The 20,563-nt window shown below is 42.1% G+C and overlaps 1 protein-coding gene across 1 annotated transcript in view; it reads right to left on the reverse strand.

Annotated features, from left to right (window-relative positions):
- The window catches only part of SKOR2 (SKI family transcriptional corepressor 2), a 57,865-nt gene that overhangs the window by 8,745 nt on the left and 28,557 nt on the right, over positions 1 to 20,563 (reverse strand). Inside the window, exons 5-7 of the mRNA XM_056138342.1 lie at positions 18,866 to 18,931; positions 18,386 to 18,484; positions 5,854 to 5,921 (exon numbers count right to left, since the gene is read on the reverse strand). Of these exons, the coding sequence (XP_055994317.1) occupies positions 5,854 to 5,921; positions 18,386 to 18,484; positions 18,866 to 18,931 (233 nt within the window). The remainder of the gene's footprint in view (positions 1 to 5,853; positions 5,922 to 18,385; positions 18,485 to 18,865; positions 18,932 to 20,563) is intronic.

Raw genomic sequence — 20,563 nt, forward strand, 5'->3', positions numbered from 1 at the left:
TAATTTATCAAGCACATTGGAGTCTTCACTGACAAAGAGAAACTAGTTTATGCTAAGAGCTCAGCATAAGCTCTGCTGACCTGAGCTCAGACATTCGGAGGTTGAGCTTCTCGAAAGGAGAATGAATATATCAAAGGAACAGTGTTGCATGGTCAGAGATCTTAAAAACTGGTAAGGAACGCATCAGGACCCATCGCTCTCTTGCTGTAGAACCCTAATGCCGCTTCCTTCTAAGTGCAGACTTGCATCAAATGCTATGACATGCTGGGATCTTCAGTGGTATATTCAGGCAGAAATTAAAAACTCGAATGATGCAGGGATCTTTTGCTAAAAAAATACAGTGCAAAACCAGTGGGTAGGTAGGGTGCTTGCCTTGCACTTGGCAGACTCCAGTTTGATCCCTGGTACCCCACATGGTTCTCAGAGCCTCACCAGGAGTGTTCTTTGAGTACAGAGTTAGGAGGAAGTCAGATACAAGAAGGAAGGAAGGAAGGAAGGAAGGAAGGAAGGAAGGAAGGAAGGAAGGAAGGAAGGAAACTGTTTTACTTTTAAAAATATGCAGACCATAATTTAAAAGTTGTCTGGGTTGAGAGGGTTGAAAACTGAGCAAATCCTCACTCAAATACTCCAATTACTGGGTCACTGGCTGCTCCCGCAACGAGAAATCACTCCCTCCCTGAAAGGCAGCGTCACGCGCCCACCATTGTGAAGCGGTAAGCTGCTTTTTACAAGTCTACAACGAGCAAAACATTAGTACTGCATCTATCGATTGGACGTTATTTTAATTGAAGCTTTTAATGAGGAACCTTGAGATCCGAGCCTCCTGACTGTGCATGACTGCAGCTTTCTAGAGAAAACAGCAGAGGGCACTTCAGGACTAGCACATTTTCTCCATCTGTGCCTGCCTCTTGTTCTCAATGCAGCAAGTTCAAGGGCTGTGCCTTTGGCTCTAGCTGCCTATCATGCGCTCTCTTTTTGCTGCTCCAATGTCCTCCAAGAACTGTGGTTAAAAACAGATAAGCCTTCAGCAAACCCACACTATTCACTGACCTACAGAAGCCCATGCCTAAGAAACTATTGACAAGTTAGCAACAAAGGGGCTAGAGAGATAGGACCAGGGTTAAGGCACTTGCCTTGGATACAGTAAACCTGGGTTCTATCTGCACATTGCATATGGTCTCCCAAAGCCCATCATGAGTGGTCCCTGAGTACAGAGCCAGCAGAGCCGGGTGTGGCCCCCAAAACAAAACAAAACAAAACAAATTAGCAGCAAAACAAAAAGGTCACTAAGGTCATCATAATGGTCTTAGGTCATGATATAGATCATACTCCATTCCTTGAGGTTGTGCACGGGGGGAGGGGGAGACTTTAATGAAAAGGTTAAACTATCTTCAGCTTCTTCAAGAACTTTTTTCGGGGAGGGAGGTTGGATCACATATAGCTTACTCCTGCCTCTGTGTTCAGAGATGACTCCTGGTAGTGCTAAGTGGACCATACATAGTGCCAGGGATGGAGTCAGGTCAGCTTCACACAAAGCAAGTGTCTGACCTGCTGTAATAACTCTTTCCCGCAATAACTTTATTTTCAGGCTGTAAACAGAGCTCAAAGGGCTGGGGTGTGTGCTTCACTGCAGAAGCCCCAAGTTCAATCCCTGAGCCCACATGGTCCCCTGAGCATGTCTGGGTATGGTTTTCTACCCCACCCTCACCCCAAAAGAATTTCTTAAATATCTGAGATATAGTGTACATAGAAACATTGAGCCCATTTCCTCACCTTCTTAACCTAAGGGATAATGTACCATGCTTCCAAAATTGAACACATTTCCACCCCCCCAGAATCACAATTTGCTCGTGAAATGAAAAATAATGTGTTCTCTATTATGCACACTAATAGATGAATAAGCTTTCTAGATTTTGAAACTTTTGAATTTGGTGCCTAGTACAGGGAACATATGTTTTCTTCTTGTGTATATAATTCCGGTTCTATAACAAAGATATTTTGAGCATTTGAAAAGTTAAGGTGGGGGGCTGGAGCAATAGCACAGCAGGTAGGGTGTTTGCCTTGCACACGGCCGACCTGGGTTCGATTCCCAGCATCCCATATGGTCCTCCAAGCATGGCTAGGAGTAATTCCTGAGTGCATGAGCCAGGAATAACCCCTGTGCATTGCCGGGTGTGACCCAAAAGAAAAAAAAAAAGAAAAAAAAAGAAAAGTTAAGGGACAAGAGACTAACACAAATGGTATTAAGTACGACCAAATCTAATTTTGTTATCTTGAAGAATTTAGCTGAGATCTTGTGTATAAATGTTAAATAAACTCTATGTGCTTTAAATCTCACATTGGGATAAGTGCACATTCATTTATAAATGCACAAAGAGTCAATCATTTGATGCTATAGTCATCACAACTTAGTATATAATCTGGAGAAGGAAGTGATGGTGCAGAAATTATAGTCCGCAGAGAATCAAAAATAAAGGCACCAAAGAAATTCATAAGTTTTCTTTCAATGGCAATGGTACCCAAGATGCTTCTGATATAATATTTTGAATAAGAACACCATGTAACTGCATAGAATAAACACATTGTGGATCTATGGGAATTGTTATAAAATATGATGGTTTTAATATATTTGAATTCTCCATGATTGCAGGATAGGGTGGGTTTTTATTTCATCCAGAGGAAAAAAGATGGCTGCTCTGTTGGCAAATGACTCTTTTGTAATATATAGTCTGTAAACTTTAAATATAAAATATTAAAATAATTTTGAGTGGATTGTTTTGTTCTCAGGGAGCAATGCATGTAACCACATTTACTGACAAATTAGCTCATTCAACTCAAATTATTGAGAAAATCAATAATTGTGGTAGCTAGTGATTTCTTGGTAATCTTTAGAATTTTATAAAGAATGCTGTTCCCCAACCACCACCAGGCACTTTAACAAATACAATAAACTGAATAAGAAGCCAGATAAATTTCTGTCCATGTAACTTTGAGTCTGCTGCCTCGATCCTAAAGTAAATGGCATTATATGAATGCAAGTTTTTTCTCCAAAACAATATGTCCAGCTCCCAGGGCTTAAATAATCCTAGAGAGAGAGGCACTACTTTGAGAAGGGGGAGAGTCAGGACTTTCCTGTACATTTCATCTTTATTGCCAACTGTGCCTTATAGGGCTATGACTCAGACTCTATATATAAAGGGTCTTTGGTTGAGGAACTGACACAAAGAACTACAGAGGATGGGTCCTGAGCTCAAATTAAGCAGACCTTAAAGCTATTTTCTGTTAGCCTCAAAGGCAGTACAATACTAAGTTCTCTATAAACACTGCTATGCCTTCCTTTAGGAGCTTTGATCATAGTTCACAAAGTGGAAAAGAATGCTTGAGGAAATCAGGACCACTCTTAGAAAATTTAGAGAAAGGCTTCAGAGCAGCTTCAGAGCTGAATGAGGGGCGTCCGTAGACGGCGGATTCAACACAGGGTTCCTGAGAGCTACTTGCCGGGAGACACTGGTCTAGGTCAGGGGTTAGCATGGAATCACTTGGTATTTTCTGTAAGAGGCACAAGAAGGGGGAAAATAGGAAGGGAGAATCATATATACTTCATCAATTCATATAGTTTTAACCTATACGAGCCTTTGTGAACTTTGGGAATTAGATGATGTCTACAGAGCTGGGATGAGCTTCTCCCAAAGAATTTAATTTGTGACTAGATGTAATGTACAATTAAGAGGAAAGTCAATGAACAACACTTGTCAAGATAAATAAATATGTGCTGACAAAATGTGTTACAACAGTATATATAGGAATCCTTAGTCATACCTATTTGCATTCTACATGTAACAAAAAGATATGATTCCCTTTTTTTCCACCTGCTTATTACAAGGATGCCATATCATTTCCTCTTTTACTAAAGAAACCAAGTGTCAAAAAAATCAAGACAGGGGGCTGGAGTGATAGCACAGCAGGTAGGGAGTTTGCCTTGCACACGGCCAACCCGGGTTCGATTCCCAGCATCCCATATGGTCCCCCTGAGCACCGCCAGGAGTAATTCCTGAGTGCAGTACCAGGAATAACCCCTGAGCATCTCCAGGTGTGACCCAAAAAGCAAAAAAAAATCAAGACATTAATACAATATAAGTTAACTTAAATGGGAAAACTTCATAAAATAAACACTTCTCTTCTTTTCGAATATCCATTTTTCTGTACTCACCACTTCTCTGATATCACATATCTTTGGCTGTGTGTGTGACGATGAGTAATAATGTCCAAGAGTAATAATGTCCTTATTGACATGTGAAATCAGCAAGGTCTTAGAAATGGGCATCTGTCTACTTTCAGTTCCATATTTAAATGCTTCCCTTGCACAAAGTATACAGTAAGTCTATATGCACAGCAAGAGATGCATCTATCTCATTATCAAGGCATCAAACCCAAAGAAGAATAGGTACACTTTTTCATTTTAACTCTGTAGATGATTAGTCCTCAGTCTACACAGAAAATCCTTCTGCTCAACAGTGAACTCAAAAGTAAAATGAACACAATCAAAATCGAAACAAGAAGCAAGACGATGATAAAAAGGCATCTTATGTTCAGGTGGATTTCAGAGTTGAGCTGCGAGCCAACACATGAGATCCAAGTGTGAAGGGTGGAGGTTGAAGCTGCTCTCCTATCAGAGCCCTCCGAATGGAGAAAAATATCGAGCAACACTACCTGGCAGCTTTACAAACGCCTCTCCACAGCCTCCATGAACACCAGCACGATTTCTTCCTTATAGAAAGGAGAACACTAATAACCCTCTTTCCAAAAGAATCCAGACAGAGAGCGAGAGACTGTCTTTCTAGACAATGCCAGAGGGCTTGCGGAGATACCAGCTTAATGGTGTAAGAATTGGCACCAAAATGTGCAGCAAGCCAAATGAATCACCGGGCTGAGAATACCCCTCAGGATCAGTGAAAGTCTGTCGGGGTGATTAAAAATATTGTACATGGCCTGAGAGAGAGTAAAGAATAGAAAAGGCACTTACCCTGGCACCGTGTCTGGTCCACGGAGCACAGCCAGGAGTGATCCCTGAGCACAGAGCCAGGAATAGCCCTTGAGCACTTCCGGGTGTGACCCAAGTCCCCGCCAAAAAAATTAAAACGCAGCAATAAAAATACTGCACAAATATGGAGCGATATCCCTCCTCCCCAGGGACAGCCTGAAAAGCACTAATGAACAAAACCAGATGGGTCTGCTTGGGGTCAATGGGTGAGGAATTTAGAAAAACAGCAAGAAAAAAATCCTACCAGATCCTATTCAACTGCTGTCTTGTTTCTGTATTTCTGTATTAATAGCTCTCGGGCATGTCCACTCTTAGACACTGATTAGGATGCCAGTGTCTAAGATGCACATCATTTGGAAAAACTATTTCTTTTCATCTTCCTTCAAGTAAATATAACAGGCTGACTGTGTTTATAATAAATTCAACTGACCGTGGCCAGTCTGGCTCAGGTCTGGGGTCACAAAGGCAGGGGAGATGGGAGGCAGCTCCCACTCATTGGGTTTCTAGCATGTCCCAGCTCTGTGCTCACAAGCTCAGACAGTAGAAGACAACGCAGGTACCTCTGGTTTGCCCACAGAGACAATTCACACATCTGTCTATTAACACATGGTAGGTAGTTACATTTAGAGAGAATGTACTGACACATCTGTTTATCTGGTGGCTAAGTAAATCTCTGGGTAATTAGCATCTAAGTCAGCTGAAAGGCAAGTGGACCAAAGGATTTCACAGTAAACACAGCTTCATTTATATCTCTGTGGTCTGAAAACAAGCACAGCAAGTTGCATTCATTTTTAAGTGGAAATGTGTCTTACAATTTGTAACTGTTGCACCATTTCCTCTCGGTAGGCTAGTTCCCTTTTCATCTGATCCTGGAAATTATCTGGGAGGAGAGAGGAAAAGAGAAAGAAAACACTAATTAAAGGGTATATTTGACTTTCATGTACTTAGTATATACATATCACTGACAGTCCCATTGAGAACCCTCCACTTCCCCATTAGTATTTTTAAAGTATAATAATACGGTTGTTTGAAGGGATGTTTTGCAAGTGCCTGGCAGCTAATCAGAATAGACAGAAAATTCGGCGAGGGTGAGGTTCACATCTGCTTCACAGTGTCTCCTGGCCGTCTAGTAGAAGCCTTAGGCAGGGTAATCACGAAGGGATATCTTGTGCCAGGTCTTTCTTCAACACTTTCAGTCTTAGGTACTGAGACTCTGGTTGTCTCCAGAAATCAGGTCTGAGTCAGGGGTGACTGATCGGGGTTGGAAAGCCAGTTCAGAGGGTAAGGCACTTCCTTGCATGCCGCTGACCCTAGATCACTGGGTAGAGCTCACCACCCACTAAATTTTTTTATTTTGAAGAAAAAAAAAAAGAGTCGGTCACAAACAAGGACTCCTCTGCAGGGTTTGCCTTCGGGGATCAGATGCCTGGCTGCACTGTGGGGTGGGGGTGACAGAGGTCCTCTGGCCTGAATTCCCCACCTGCTCTCTCTCACCCTCCCTGGATTCACCGTTTTTCCCTAGTCCTCCTTGGCCTGGTGCCATAGTACATACTTTGTCTCAACCTGGGGAGGGGAACTAAGAGATACCGTTACGAAAAAATAACTCCTGCCATTGTACCTTTGGGTGGATTTTTGCTACCTCTGCGGAAAAGAACAACTTCCCAATGAATATCATGAATCTATTAACTACATTATCCATCATTGCAACCCACACAGTATTTTCAGTGTCCTAAACTCCGCTGTGCTCTGCCTTTCCTCTCTCCCTGGACGCCACCCCAGTCACCACCATTATTTTATTATCTCTACAGTTTTGTCTCTTTATAGTTTAATTTTTATTTATTTACTTTTTGCGACACCCAGTGGTATAGCTCAGGAGATACTCCTGTCTCAGTACTTGGCCAGAGTAGGGGTGGGGGGTGTAACTGTCACTCACAAGTGGTGCTTGGGAGACCATGAAGTGCCAGGAACTAAACCCACTTTCCTGTGCACAAAGTGAATGCCCCCAACACTTTGAACTCTCTCCCCAGCCCTACTGTTTATTTTGGAAGAAGACCCATTCTTACTCTCATCTCTGAATTTGGTGAGAAAGGACAGGGAGCCAGGCAGGTGTGGAGGGAGGCGGATGGGATAGTGGTGGTGATCAAGGAGGTCTGCACTCAACTTGGGGAGCTTTAGGGGAGATGGGGATTGGTGGGGCATAGAGATCCTTTCAAGACAATGGCATGAAGGAGGAGGAGTAAGTCCTAGTGAGGGACTGAGTTGGCTGCAGCAGTGGCTGAGGGGCATGCTCTGTCCCTCTCACCTGCATAACCACAGGCAGGCTTCACACACATGTCTGAGTGTCTGTCCCTGCTGTGTTTGCACACCTGCGATCTTGTCCTTATTGCCAGCACCTTCCTTTTCTTCAGAGTCCTACTCAAATCCTATCTCTTCCTGCTGATTCAGTCTGATTCTCCTGGCCCCTCTGGCCAGACTAAGAGATCCTTTCCTTGTGCTCCTTTCAGCATTCACTGCTAGCAGGCACCAGTAACGTCTCCATTGTAAGACTTGTTACTGTTTCTGGCATATGTTTTTGGCCACGGGGAGCTTGCCAGGCTTTGCCTTGTGGGCGGAATGTTCTCGGTAGCTTGCCGGGCTCTCCAAGAGGGAAGGAGGAGTCGAACCCGGGTTGGCCGCATGGAAGGCAAACGCCCTACCCTCTACACTATCGCTCCAGTCTAGCAATGCACCCATAATCTGCACATACATTATTGCTTCTCCCATGGGTCTCCCAGTGAATCTGTGAGTTCTGGGAGGATAGGAAGGAAAATTCTCAATGCTTTTGAAATTGCCCTAAGCCCATCACAGTGCTTGGCACACAGCAGGTATGAATTACTAAAGAATGATAAAAAGAACCATAAGTACATCCCAGATGGTCTAGATTTGACTATGGACCATAATTACAGTACTCATTTTGGGGACTTGGTTCTTTATAAAACAAGGGTAAGGGACCATGTCCTCTGCGGTTTTAAGATCTTGTGGTATGACTGGGCTCTAACATGCAGATCTGAAAAAGGGGTTGGGTGATTTCAGCTTACACTTATGAATAATTAGGGTTGAGGCTGGTACCGCCCTCCCTGCCCCATCACTACCTCAAGATACCCTGGAGGAAGATTAAAGCACATGGTCAAAGGCAAGCGACACACCAGCTTTTTGCAATAGCCTGGTCAGATGCTGTTGGTCCCAAGTGGCTAGACCATCTTTGGGTAAACTGGCTGTGTTCTGGCTTCAGCACACATCCCACACAGGGGTCCCCTCAGTGAAGGTGATCATCACAGAGTCTCTGTCCTAAGAAGTAAATAGATGGCTTAGGAAAGCGAGGCCTCCTGATGCTGAAGTAGCTGGGCTCCCTGCCTCGATCCCCCAAGGTTCTGACTTTGAAGGAAGAACTAGCCAAGGGCAATTCCAAGTGAAATGCTGAGAACTAGTTTATTTGATTCATGCTCATTGCTCTATGCGGGTACCCACACTACGATTCTTTAAGTTAAAAATGCCAAAAAGAAGATACCATTAAAGTGTTAGAAAAATCGTTTTAGAAGACTGGAGTGGACAACAGTATTGAGAATGAAAATCTAGGAGGAAAATATTGATGGATTTGATAAGACACAAATTTAAAGTTTGGTTTGTATTTTTGGTTTTGTTTTTTTAGTCATAACTGGTGGTACTCGGGGTTTACTCTTGGCTCTGAGCTCAGGGGTTGGTATGTCTGCTGACATCCAACAGGGGTGGACTACATGCAAGGCAAGCACCGTAGCCCCCGTACTTTCTCTCTAGCCCCATAAATTTAAACTTCAGTATGACAATAGACTACAGATAAGTTAAACAAAGTTCTATAGCCAACACCCAAAATAACTCACATAACCAATAAATGTTTGCAATATGACAAATGATTACTATTTTAGTATACAAAAATTTTTTAAATTGGACATTAAGAACTATTAAAAATGGTTCCTATTCTCAAAGAAACATGAGAATAGGAGCTGGAGCAATAGTACAGTGCTAAAGGTGTTTGCTTTGTACATAGCCAACCTGGGTTCAGTCCCCAGCATCCCATATGGTCACATGAGCATCACCAGGAGTAATTCCTGATGCAAAGCCAGAAGTAACCCCTGAGCATCTCTGGGTGTCATACAAAGACAAAAATATAATAACAAATATGAGTATAAAATATAATTGTCATTCGCAAAATATACAAACAACCAACAAATACTTGGATAGCATATGACATCCCTGGCAATAAATAAAAGAAAATAATATAAAGCACTGTCCTCTCGTTGTCCATCGATTTGCTCGAGCGGGCTCTGTAACCTCTCCATTGTGAGACTTGTTGTTACTGTGTTTGGCATATCAAATACGTCACGGCTAGCTTGCCAGGCTTTGCTGTGAGGGCGAGATAGTCTCGCTAGCTTGTCGGGCTCTCCGACAGGGGTGGAGGAATCAAACACTGGTCAGCCGGGTCAGCCGCGCGTGCAAGGCAAACACCTTACCCACTGTGATCACTCCACCCAATATAAAGTACTTATATTTTTTCTTTATCGTTCTTATTTTTATTTTTGGAACACTTTACTTCAACCTTTGCTATAACAAAGATTTAATAGATTCCAAACTTCTGGAAATAAAATGAAAATTGCAGCTTGAACAATTTTTGTACTATTTAAAACAGAATTTCTTCCAGGAGTTTACCTTATGGAAATAATGTTGAATATGTGCAAATACTGAGTTCCAGTGGTGGTCATCACCTAAACTGAGAAAAATTTTATTTTATATTTATCTAGTTTGAGAGCCACACAGTGTAGTGCTCAGTGACTCCACCCAGTGTGATGCTCGGGGTCACTCCTAGAGGTGCATAGGAAGCCAGGTAGTGCTGGACATTGAACCTGGGGCTCTCACAAGCAAAGCATGAGCTTAGTTATCTCCCTGGGATCTAAACTTAGAGAAATTTTAATGCCCAAATTAGAAGTACATTTATAGATTATTGGTTGTAAAGAGTCTCATACTAACTGAGAAAGGGGCTCAATGCGGTGCATATAAGATTTCATTTCATTTTATAGAAATTTACTGTGCATTAAGAAGGCTGAAACTCTAAAATGTTAAGAGCATCTATTGCTAAGCAGCAAGAAAATGGGCGAGTCTTAATTTCTTTCCTTTGATTTCTGTATATTTAAGACAGTCTACAACGTGACCGTATATAACTCCTGAGATACAAAGCTTGTGCTAGGCAGATGGGAAAAACGAAAATGTGTTGTAAGGATAATGAAGGCATCATTCAACTGAAGGTGAAAAACACATTAAGTCGATTTCTTTAATGGGAATCACTTAAAACCCAACTATTCTTAGAAAGTGAGAGCATGTAAGGAGGCAGCAGAGACAAGCATTGAAGCCACCACCGGCAAACAGCAGGCAGGGCCGGGCTCGGTGACATAGATGGTTTAACAGGCAAAGGGGTTTCCAGATAGTGCCTACGCTCTGGGGAACAGAATTCAGAAGAGGGGCCGGGCAGTACGAGGAGCCACACAAAATAGTCCCGGGCTCATCTACTAGAAGAATCAAGCAATGGGCTTGGGAGCGTCTTTTCTTTCCAATTTTGTGATCACTTGTTTAAACAGTTACCGAGGTATTTCATCTATATGATGTTTTAGAATTCCGTATCTCCTCTCCTCCTTCTCCGGATACCACAAAAAGAGAGAGGAAAGAGCAAGGAGGAACCAAGGGATGGAGAATGAACTCAGGAACAGTTCCAGGGTGAGTGGCGGCAGGGAGGCAGGGGGCAGCCCCCAACAATAAAATGGAATTTGGCTTTAACAAGAAGCAAACTAAGAAGAGAAATTCTGTATAAGAATATGAACGGAAAGGGCCAGAGAATACAGAGGTTGACACTGTTAAGATTTTGGAGCGTTGCTCCAAAAATTTTGGAGATTTTTTAAGCATGCTGAATATTTTCCAAATAAAGTGAACTCTTACCTGCGCCATTTTAAAGTTATTTTAATCCCCTTTTTACACTTAGTAGTCTAAAAATGTACTCCTGTTCTTGGACATTACTATTTCTCTACGTTTAAGGGCCAAGGCTCTAGTGCAGGCTTTGCATGCAACAGTCCAAATCCTCAACACAGTATATGCCCCCCTCCCACACACACACCGAATAATCCCAGGGGTCACTCCTAAGCATGGAGCCAGGAATAATCCTTGAACACTGCTGGGTGTGGACCCCATGTGAGAATTATAGCCTGCTACTCCAGTTTCTCAGACATCTACAATCATTAGGTGTTTCCTGCCATATCTCACTGGGTTTTCCACTCTGTTCTCTCAAGGGCCATGAAAGTGCAAACCGAGGCATGCCACTCATTTACCCTTGCTAATTTCATTTATATAATTTTTTCCCATTGGTTTATTTTGGTTTGGGGGCCACACCTGGTGGTGCTCAGGGATTGCTCCTGACTCTGTGCTCAGAGATCACTCCTGACCATCTGGCAACCATATGGGGTTTCAGGATTAAAACCTCGTCAGGCATGTGCAAGGAAAGTGTCTTCCCAGCTATTCTCTTTCTGTCCCTCCTTTATACATCTCTTCACAATCTACTCAGTCTTGCCAGGGTTTGAATATGACAACAACATAGTGTCAACCACTAAGGACAGAGTCTGTTATGTGTCCACAATATACCTCTATGTGTGAAGCAAAGAAAAACAACCTTTCCTGAACCAAGGCATAACATCTCAGGGAAGGAACACACAAAACATCGTGTTGTGCACAACCAGAGTTTCTGGTCAACACAAAACATCCTTTAAGTAAGGCATCAGCAAAGAGGGCTAGTGTGACAGTGAAAAGACTTGTTAGAGGTGTTTTTTTTTATTGAATCACTGTGAGCTACATTTACAAAGCTTTTCATGCTTGAGTTTCAGTCATGCAATGATCAAACATCCATCCCTCTACCAGTGTACATTTTCCACCACCAATGTCCCCAGTATCCTTTCCCCAATCCCACTCCATCCCACCTCGGCCTCTATGGCAGACAATCTCCCCCATGCTCTCTCTCTACTTTGGGGCATAATAGTTTGCAATATAGATACTGAGAAGCTATCATGTTTGGTCCTTTATCTACTTTCAGCACACATCTCCCATCTCGAACTATCCCTCCAACCATTATTGACTTAGTGATCCCTTCTATATTCAGCTGCCTTCTCCTCCAGCTCATGAGGCAGGCTTTCAACTCTGGAGAAATATTCCTGGCCCTTGTGTTTACTGTCCTTGGGTGTCAGTCTCATATGATGTTATTTCATATTCCACAAAGGAGTGCAGTCATTCTATGTCTGTCCCTCTCTGACTCATTTCACTTAGCATGATACTCTCCATGACTATCCACTTAGAAGCAAATTTCATCACTTTATCTTTCCTAACAGGGCACAGTATTTCACTGTATAGATGTGCCAAAGTTTCTTTAACCAGTCGTCTGTTCTCGGGCACTTGGGTTGTTTCCAGATTATGCCTATTGTGAACAGTCTGCAATGAATATACAGGTGCAGAAGTCATTTTTACTGTGCCCTTTTGCACCCTTGGGATATATTACCAGAAGTGGTTTTGTAGGGTCCTATGGAAGCTCAACGTCTAGTTTTTTTAAGTACTCTCTTTCACTGTCGGTGAGAATGCCAACTGGTCCAGCCTCTTTGGAAAACAATATGAGGTAGTGGATTTTGAGGGGGTGAGGGGAAGGAAGGGACATTTGGGCCACACCCAGCAAAATTTACTCCTCAGAATTTATTCCTGCCTCTGTATTCAAGGATCAATTCTGGGGGATCATATGTGGTCCCAGGGATCAAACTGGATCAGCTACATGCAAGGCAAGGTCCTCAATCCCTGTTCTATATTGGTTCTATCTTGCTATCAGGAAGCAGGTCTTGAGCTGTGTCCTGAGTGGTGAAGAGAACCTAGAAGAGGACAGCATTCCAGACTGGAGAAGCAGAGTCTGTAAAGGTGAAAATTTAGGTCTTGAGGCTGAGCAGAGGAAGGGGTGCTAATAAGACTGGGTGGGCAGAGTGGGCCAATTGTGAAGGGTTCCAAGAGTCAGAAGGAAGTTAATTTTGGGTTCGCCTATGAAAAGCAGAAGGGAATCATTGTAGGTTCTTGACTTGGAGCCAGGGCTAGAGTTTTCAGTGGGCTAGGCTAATGGCAGAAGAGAAGCAGGGAAGAAAAGTGAGAACACGAAGCAGCACTCCTGAAGTGACAAGAAAGGGGTAATATGAATGACGATCTCCATTCCTAACCTCCCTCGTCATTCTTTAGGTCCAAGTTCAGAGCTAGACTGAGATTATACTGAGATTATACTGATGGCTACTGGAAAGAGCAGAATGAATGAATGAAAAATCACATGGTTTATTTGGATGTCTTAATAAAGGAAAGTATAGAATGGTGAGGGAAGGAACAAAAGAGATATTTATTAGAGAAAAGAGCCACAATATTGGGTAATAATAATGTCAGGATTCACAGATGCAAAGGCGCTCAGAGAAGCCCTTAGTGGAAAAGTCTGGAAACATGAAATGTTGGGGTCAGAGTCTCTCATCAGTATTAGTCACCCTGGACCCACTAAACGTGAGGATCAACGCAGGACATTTGACCCACTGTGCCATATCATCTTGAGACTTTGATAAGGGTGAGATGCCTCCTTCTATTTCCCAAAACACCTTCCCCTCTCAGGTCTAGGCTACATTTCACCCACTTTCATGGGATGCCCTTCCTACCCTTCTCATATCCTGCTTTCCCAGGCTGATGAGACTTGTCCTTGCTTCCAGAAAGACAGCCCAACAAATCTCTGGACATTCTGGTTGACTGGGAGCAGCTCACTATAAAGTCCCTGCAGCAAGGTATCAAACTTTAAAATGGTGCTAGTATCAGCCACTCACATTACTATAGATCAGTCACTATGCGAGACACTTTATTACATTTCACTCATTTAATCCTCCCAACAAGGCATGAGGTGGGCAATAGTATTGTTTTACAGTTGACAAGGAGGTTAGGTAACTTGTCTGAGGTTACTCAGTGGGGGAGTCGGCATTTAGTACTAGGGAACCCTCAGCTGGCACCACCACCCACCATGCCGCTCTGCCTCCACCCCAAAGGAAAGGGCTCCCTTACCCCCTCTCTCTACCATCCCCTCTGGGTCATGCAGAATTATTTAAGGAGAGTAGTTCTGGAATATTTGTTATTCTTACTCTTTCTAAAGTCTGCCTCTAGGTATGGAGCCTTGCTTCCTCCTCCTTACTTCTTCCTCTTTAAAATCTTTTTAACCCCATATTTTCTTGGAGGGGGGAGCATACCGGTGGTGCTCAAGACGTTCTCCTGGCTCTTTGCTGAAGGATCACTCAGTAAAATGCTCAGGAGACCAGATGGGGTGCTGGAGATCAAATCAGGGTCACCCATATGCAAGACAAGTGCCTTTCCTGTTGTACTATCACTTCAGCCCCCCCACTTCCTATTCTTGCTCTTCTTTCCTCCCTCCTCCTGTTTGCCTTCTTTTCCCTCTTCTTACCCTCTTCTGCTCACCTTCTCCTGGACACATCCCTGTATTATATCCCCAGACCTCTCAGATCTCCCCCCTTTCATCTCTTCCTCCTCTTTCATGACTTGCTCCTCCTCTTTCCTATAATCTTTATCCTAACCTTTTCCAGGTAAGGATTCATGTCTGTGACTGTCAGTGATCTCAGAACCACAAGAAGGTGAGAAATCTGACTCACTTTAGTAACGCCTTTCTGGAAAACTAACCATCCTCTCCCACGTGCTTCCCCATCACTTCCATCATGGCAGCTGATCACATTCAACACTTTCCCTGTGCTCAGTGCTCTGTGCTGGGAATTCTCTTTCATAAGATCTCCCGTGGATTTTATTCCAGCATTTCCCTGGGCCTCTCATCTTCCCAAGAGACAGGGATGATCCTCTGGCCCACTGTGGTTTCCAAAGTCCCCCACCAGGACGTAGCAGGGTTCCAAAGTGAACTTAACTCTGGTCAATTTTTTTTTTCTTTTTGAGTCACACCCAGCGATGTTCAGGGGTTACTCCTGGTTCTGCACTCAGGAATTACTCCTGGCGGTGCTCAGGGGACCATATGGGGTGCTGGGATTGGCTGCGTGCAAGGCAAACACCTCACTTGCTGTGCTATTGCTCCAGCCCCAATTCTGGTCAGTTTCGTTGTTTAAAATTTTATTTTAGTCAATGTGATTTGCCACTCTGTTCCTGATAGAGTTTAATGCATACCCAACCCACACTCCCTCCACCGTGTCCATTTCCCTCCGCCATGTCTCAGGGGCCCTCCTTACACCACTTCCCCATCTTTCCACCATGGTAAGCTCAGTTCTGTACTGTAAGTCAGATCTAAGGTTGTCATTCCCTTATGATGTTTCCTTATATACCACACATTGCACTATTTGATGCTTCGGTTTAGTTTTAATTTGGGGGCCACATCCAGCAGTGCTTAGGGTTTATTCTAGGCTCTACATTCAGGGATTATTCCTGTCAGTGCTCAGAGGACCATAAAGGATGCTGGAGATCAAACCAAGGTCATTTGATCTACTTGCTATACTATCTCTCCGTTTCTAGTTCATGTTTTCTTATATATTTTGTTCATTGGTTTTTTATTTATTATTTTATTTATATTTATTTATTATTTTAAAAAAATTTTTATTAGTGAGACATCATGAGGTACAGTTGTAGACTTATAAATTTTTGTGCTTGGGTTTTTAAAGCCCTGGTTCCCAAATGTCTGTCACATGCTACAGCTTAGCCCAAGTTCTGGTGTTCTAAGTGAACCAATTTAGGTGTAATAACTGGGAAAGTCTGTCCAATTCTTAGTAGCAAGCCTTGCAATACTCTAATGGGGATTCGTCTAGAATGCCTTCTGATGTATATTTTAAAAGTTTCATTTCCTCCTTTCCACCTGAGCTGATCTGAATCTGTCTGCCAGCCTCGTAGTTGCTCACATTCAAGCACTGAATGTGCATTTGGTATTTTCATCAGTCTAAAATAAACTTCCTCTTTGAGGTATAACTAAACCATCATTAATCCAACTGAGTCACAGGCATGCACTTCTTTGGTTAAAAGAATAAGATATAGAATTTTTTTAAAAAAAGGAAATATTTTGCTGTTTAATCAAAATGTTTCACATATGTGACACCCACAGAGGAACAGATTGAAAGGAGGAGCCATAGGTTTGAATCAAAACTGACTAGTTGTAGATAATATTAACTTTTTAAAAACAGAAATATTCATCTTGTGTAGTTCATCATATTAGCTAATAAGGAAAATCCATAAATGACTTAATTCCTTAAGATTAACTGATATTTATAAATGAATCAATTATGGCTACAATGGCTTCCCAGGGAGTTAGGTGGGCACTTTAGAGATTCAACAGGCCTCTGATTCTCGGCAGGATTGAATAACCCGGAATTTACAAATCCGACATTAGATAAATGCAGCTTAAGGAGACACTAATCATTCAAAGTCTGCCACTGCTGAAAAGAACCCTATAGTCTTTCTTCAGTTACATCTGTAAGGTTAAGGAATTCTAGATCCTCTGCAAGTACCTGGGGTTTTGAGATTTCAGTTACATTTTTAACATTTCTCTTTTTCTATAGCTACAAATGCCATGATGGTGTCAGTAGACTTTAAAAGGCAACTGACCATTCTCCTTCATAAGATCTCCCTTGAATTTTATTCTAAGTCTCAACAGACATTATCTGAATCCAACACTCTGAAGTTACATGGAGACAGAGAGATCACAGCCTGTCTGACCCCCATTTCTACTTTCATCACTGTTACCCAGCTCAGCATTCTGTGGAACTCAGCTTGATATGTTACAGGGAGTCTGGTACTATTCACAAATGCTACCAAAGAGAGCATACTCTCCCCTTGTGCTGATGGCACCCGAGACGCCCTAGTGAATGCAGATCTTCAGGCTCAGTGATTACAATTGTCACAAACACAGAAACGGGCCAGAGCAATAGTTCAGCTGGTAGGATGCTTGCTTGGCATGTGGCTGACCCAGGTTCCATTCAGACAGCACATATGGTCCCCTGAGTCCCACCAGGATTGATACCTGAGCATAAAGGAGGAATAAACCCTGAGTACTGCTGGTGTGGCCCAAAATACCTACCCCACCAGAAAACAAACCAACCAATATACAGGAGCACCTTTGAGATGCTTACCTGTGGCTGTCACACAGGAAACCAGCACAAGCTAGATTATGTCTGGATTGATAACCAGGCAAACTAACATACGAAAATACAGTCCCCTAAATTGATATGAAATCTAATACTAAATATAACTTTACATGGAATTTTCTTTTCCATTTTTCTTTCTTTGGAGAAGGTGTTGGGACTAAATGAAACTACAAAAAGCCTTGAAAATCTCAACCATAATGTATTTGTCCACTGGAACCCAGACCAGCTATGAATTTAAAACTCTAGACACTGAGGATGGAGCAATAGCACAGTGGTAGGGCGTTCGCCTTACAAGCGGCCAACATGGCCGACCCGAGTTCGATTCCTCCGCCCCTCTCAGAGAGCCCGGCAAGCTACCGAGAGTATTCGATATGCCAAACACAGTAACAACAAAGTCTCCAATGGAGACGTTACTGGGCCCGCTTGAGCAAATCGACGATCAACGGGAGGGCCTTTACCTTTACCTTACCTTTAGACACCGAGGATAAAATCTTTCTGTAATTTCAGAACTTTGGGAACAGACACAATGGTTTTTATGCTATAACCTCTGCTACCAAGACTGGAATGAAATTTTAAATTTTAAACCTCTTATAATTAGACTAATATCAGTGAATCAAATATGCTTCTTCGCACTGAATTATCATTTAAAACTCTCAGATTTACATAACATATATCCAGCCCTAGGCAGCTCTCTAGTATTATCTGAGAATACAAGATAGCTTTTTTTGGTTCTTTTTCCTAACTTAAAAAATTAAAATACCAAGTAATTATTTTGGGGAAAAGTATAATAATATAATCTAAATATCTCAAATATGCAAATATATCTACATAGGAAATAATAAAATTACATATCTTTTTTAAATGTATGTGATAAATGAATGGACTACCAATACAACAAATATTAAAAGATTCTTATAAAAATTTTTATCCATGTGTTGATTCAAAGCATAAATAACAGATTATCACTTTTGAATTTTTAAATGGAGAATATAAAAGACCATGTGCACTTTACTCAACCACTTAATACTTAGCAGCATAGCGTAAGCCTCACAACAGAAGTGTCATCAAATATTATCGATACAATGAAATAAAAGTGATTTCTTACTAAATACTGGGAAAGATGTATTTCCTTTCAGCACTTGGAATTCTTGTTCTAGTCGTCTCCGTAAATCTATTTGTTCAAATAAAACCTTCTGAAGTTCTTCTAATAAAGAAAAAAGAAGAGTCATTTTACTAATCTTTATAAATAACTCTCTAGAGGACTGTTATATATGGCAATTTATTATTATAAGACAAAATATTTTACCAGTTTAAAAAGTGTTGCATAGACATAGGATAGATTTTGTGCAGAAATCCATGAATATAAATCAATGTAATATATTATTTTAAAGTATTATATTACAGTGTCATGTATTGATTGATATGTATGCATTAATCTCAATTATATCCACCCAATGGTCCATATATTATTCATATGTTGCTTGTCAAGCTTAAAAATATGGAGTAGAACAAAAATATCCTCCTATTATCTCTGGAGTCTTTTACAGCTAAAAAGAAGTTCTATAGAATTAAAACTTTTCTTTACCTTTCCCCATATTTTCTACATCCTTTTTGAGTGAATGAGGTGAGTTCGTTTCTTGTGTGTGTTCACCTTTGAAAAAGGAGACAATTTTAGTTAGTCATGAACAGGCTATTTTTTCAAAATTTTTCCTTTCCTTTTAGTAACTACCGGTGCTTATTTAACACAACTTGAGAGCAGATGGCCTCAGAACCAAATGCTGTCCTCCTGGATATCTGTAATCTCCTGGGAGCAACAGAAAATCAGAGCACCAACTCCTTGGCCTGAGGAAGGAAGCTGCACGCTTAGTCCCCTCCTAGGATTCTCGTCATCTGCAACCCAAGGAATTGCTTGGAGTGAGCCAAGAGGCGGTGGAATAATCAACATGTCTGTTAGAAACTGAACCACAGTCCCTCTTCAGCTACAAGTGAAGAAGCTTGGGGTTCCTAGAAGGTCCTCACAACCCTCGAAGCAGCAGCCTCCTGCTTCCTTGGGATGCAACAGCAAGGAGTGGGAGGAGGTTCACGGATAATGAATAAACCAGAGTGACTTCCTCGTAATCGACCTGGGGCCAGAGTACATGTTCTGCATGTAGGAGGTGAGGTTTGATCCCAGGCACTCCACAGTCCCCTGAGTAGGGCAAGGAGCGAGTTCCAGCAATGCAGCAAGGCTAGTCCCTGAGTACTTCAGGCGTGACCCCAAAACAAAAGATAAATAAATTAGAAAATTTAAAGAAATGTGGACAGGAGAGCTAGTAGGGTGACTGCCTTCCATGTGGCCTACTCAGTTTCAATCCCTGACAATCCCAGTATAGTCCCTTGAGCCCCACCGGTAATATTCCCTGATCACAGAGTCAGGAATGATTCCTGAGCACTTTCAGGTATGGCCCCAAAACAAACAAAAAATTCAATCTAAGACAGAGATGTGAACTAAGTTATTTTGTAGAAGCCACAAACTAAAGAATTGTTTCTTAACTACTATCTTTGACCAATAAAAGCTACATTATGGATGAAGACCCAATTGTTCTGCTAACTGGAATGGTTACAGTCTAAAAGAATGTATTTCTCTTTGGTCATAAATGGAATCTATGTAGTCTAGGAAAGAGGAAAAAGATGAAAGAAATTCAATTATTTGGCTAATCTAAATTCTGTATTAAAGTTTCAATCAAATGTCCACAACTCTCCACATAGTTTAAACTGCCCACTTTTTTTTTTACCTAAAGAAGCATGTGAGTACAAAGGTCCCTGAGGTGTCTTGGCTTCCCCACCTGGAGGCTAACATTCCCTTCCTGCATCCCTATGCCCTTTCTTCACTCACGTTCCACACCCATCAGGTGCTACATCTGTCCTGCAAGGCTGGTGCCTGGCATAATGCACAACTCTTAAGAGGCTTTCCGTAAGGTTTCCAGCTGCCACTGAAAAAAAGACTTCATGAGTTCCTAAATTCTAAATTATAGTAGAGAAGACAAAATGTGTTATTTAAATTTTCTCCTCAATTTTTGGGGAGGTACTGAGAAGTGCTCAGGAGCCATTCCTGGCAACGTTCCATCTGACTTGCAAGCTTGATGGGTCAATGTTCGCATAGTGCTTGTGGAGGATGGAGGAGTGGGAAACCAGGCAAGTGCTAAGGAGTGAAGTGAGGACGTCCAGACGCAAGGCATGTGCTCCAGCTCTCTGAGCCATCTCTTTGACCCGCCACACTCCTTTCCCATCCCCAGCAAGGAAT

Source organism: Sorex fumeus, unplaced genomic scaffold (genome assembly GCF_029834395.1).
Source record: "Sorex fumeus unplaced genomic scaffold, SorFum_2.1 ptg000128l, whole genome shotgun sequence".
NCBI lineage: Eukaryota > Metazoa > Chordata > Mammalia > Eulipotyphla > Soricidae > Sorex > Sorex fumeus.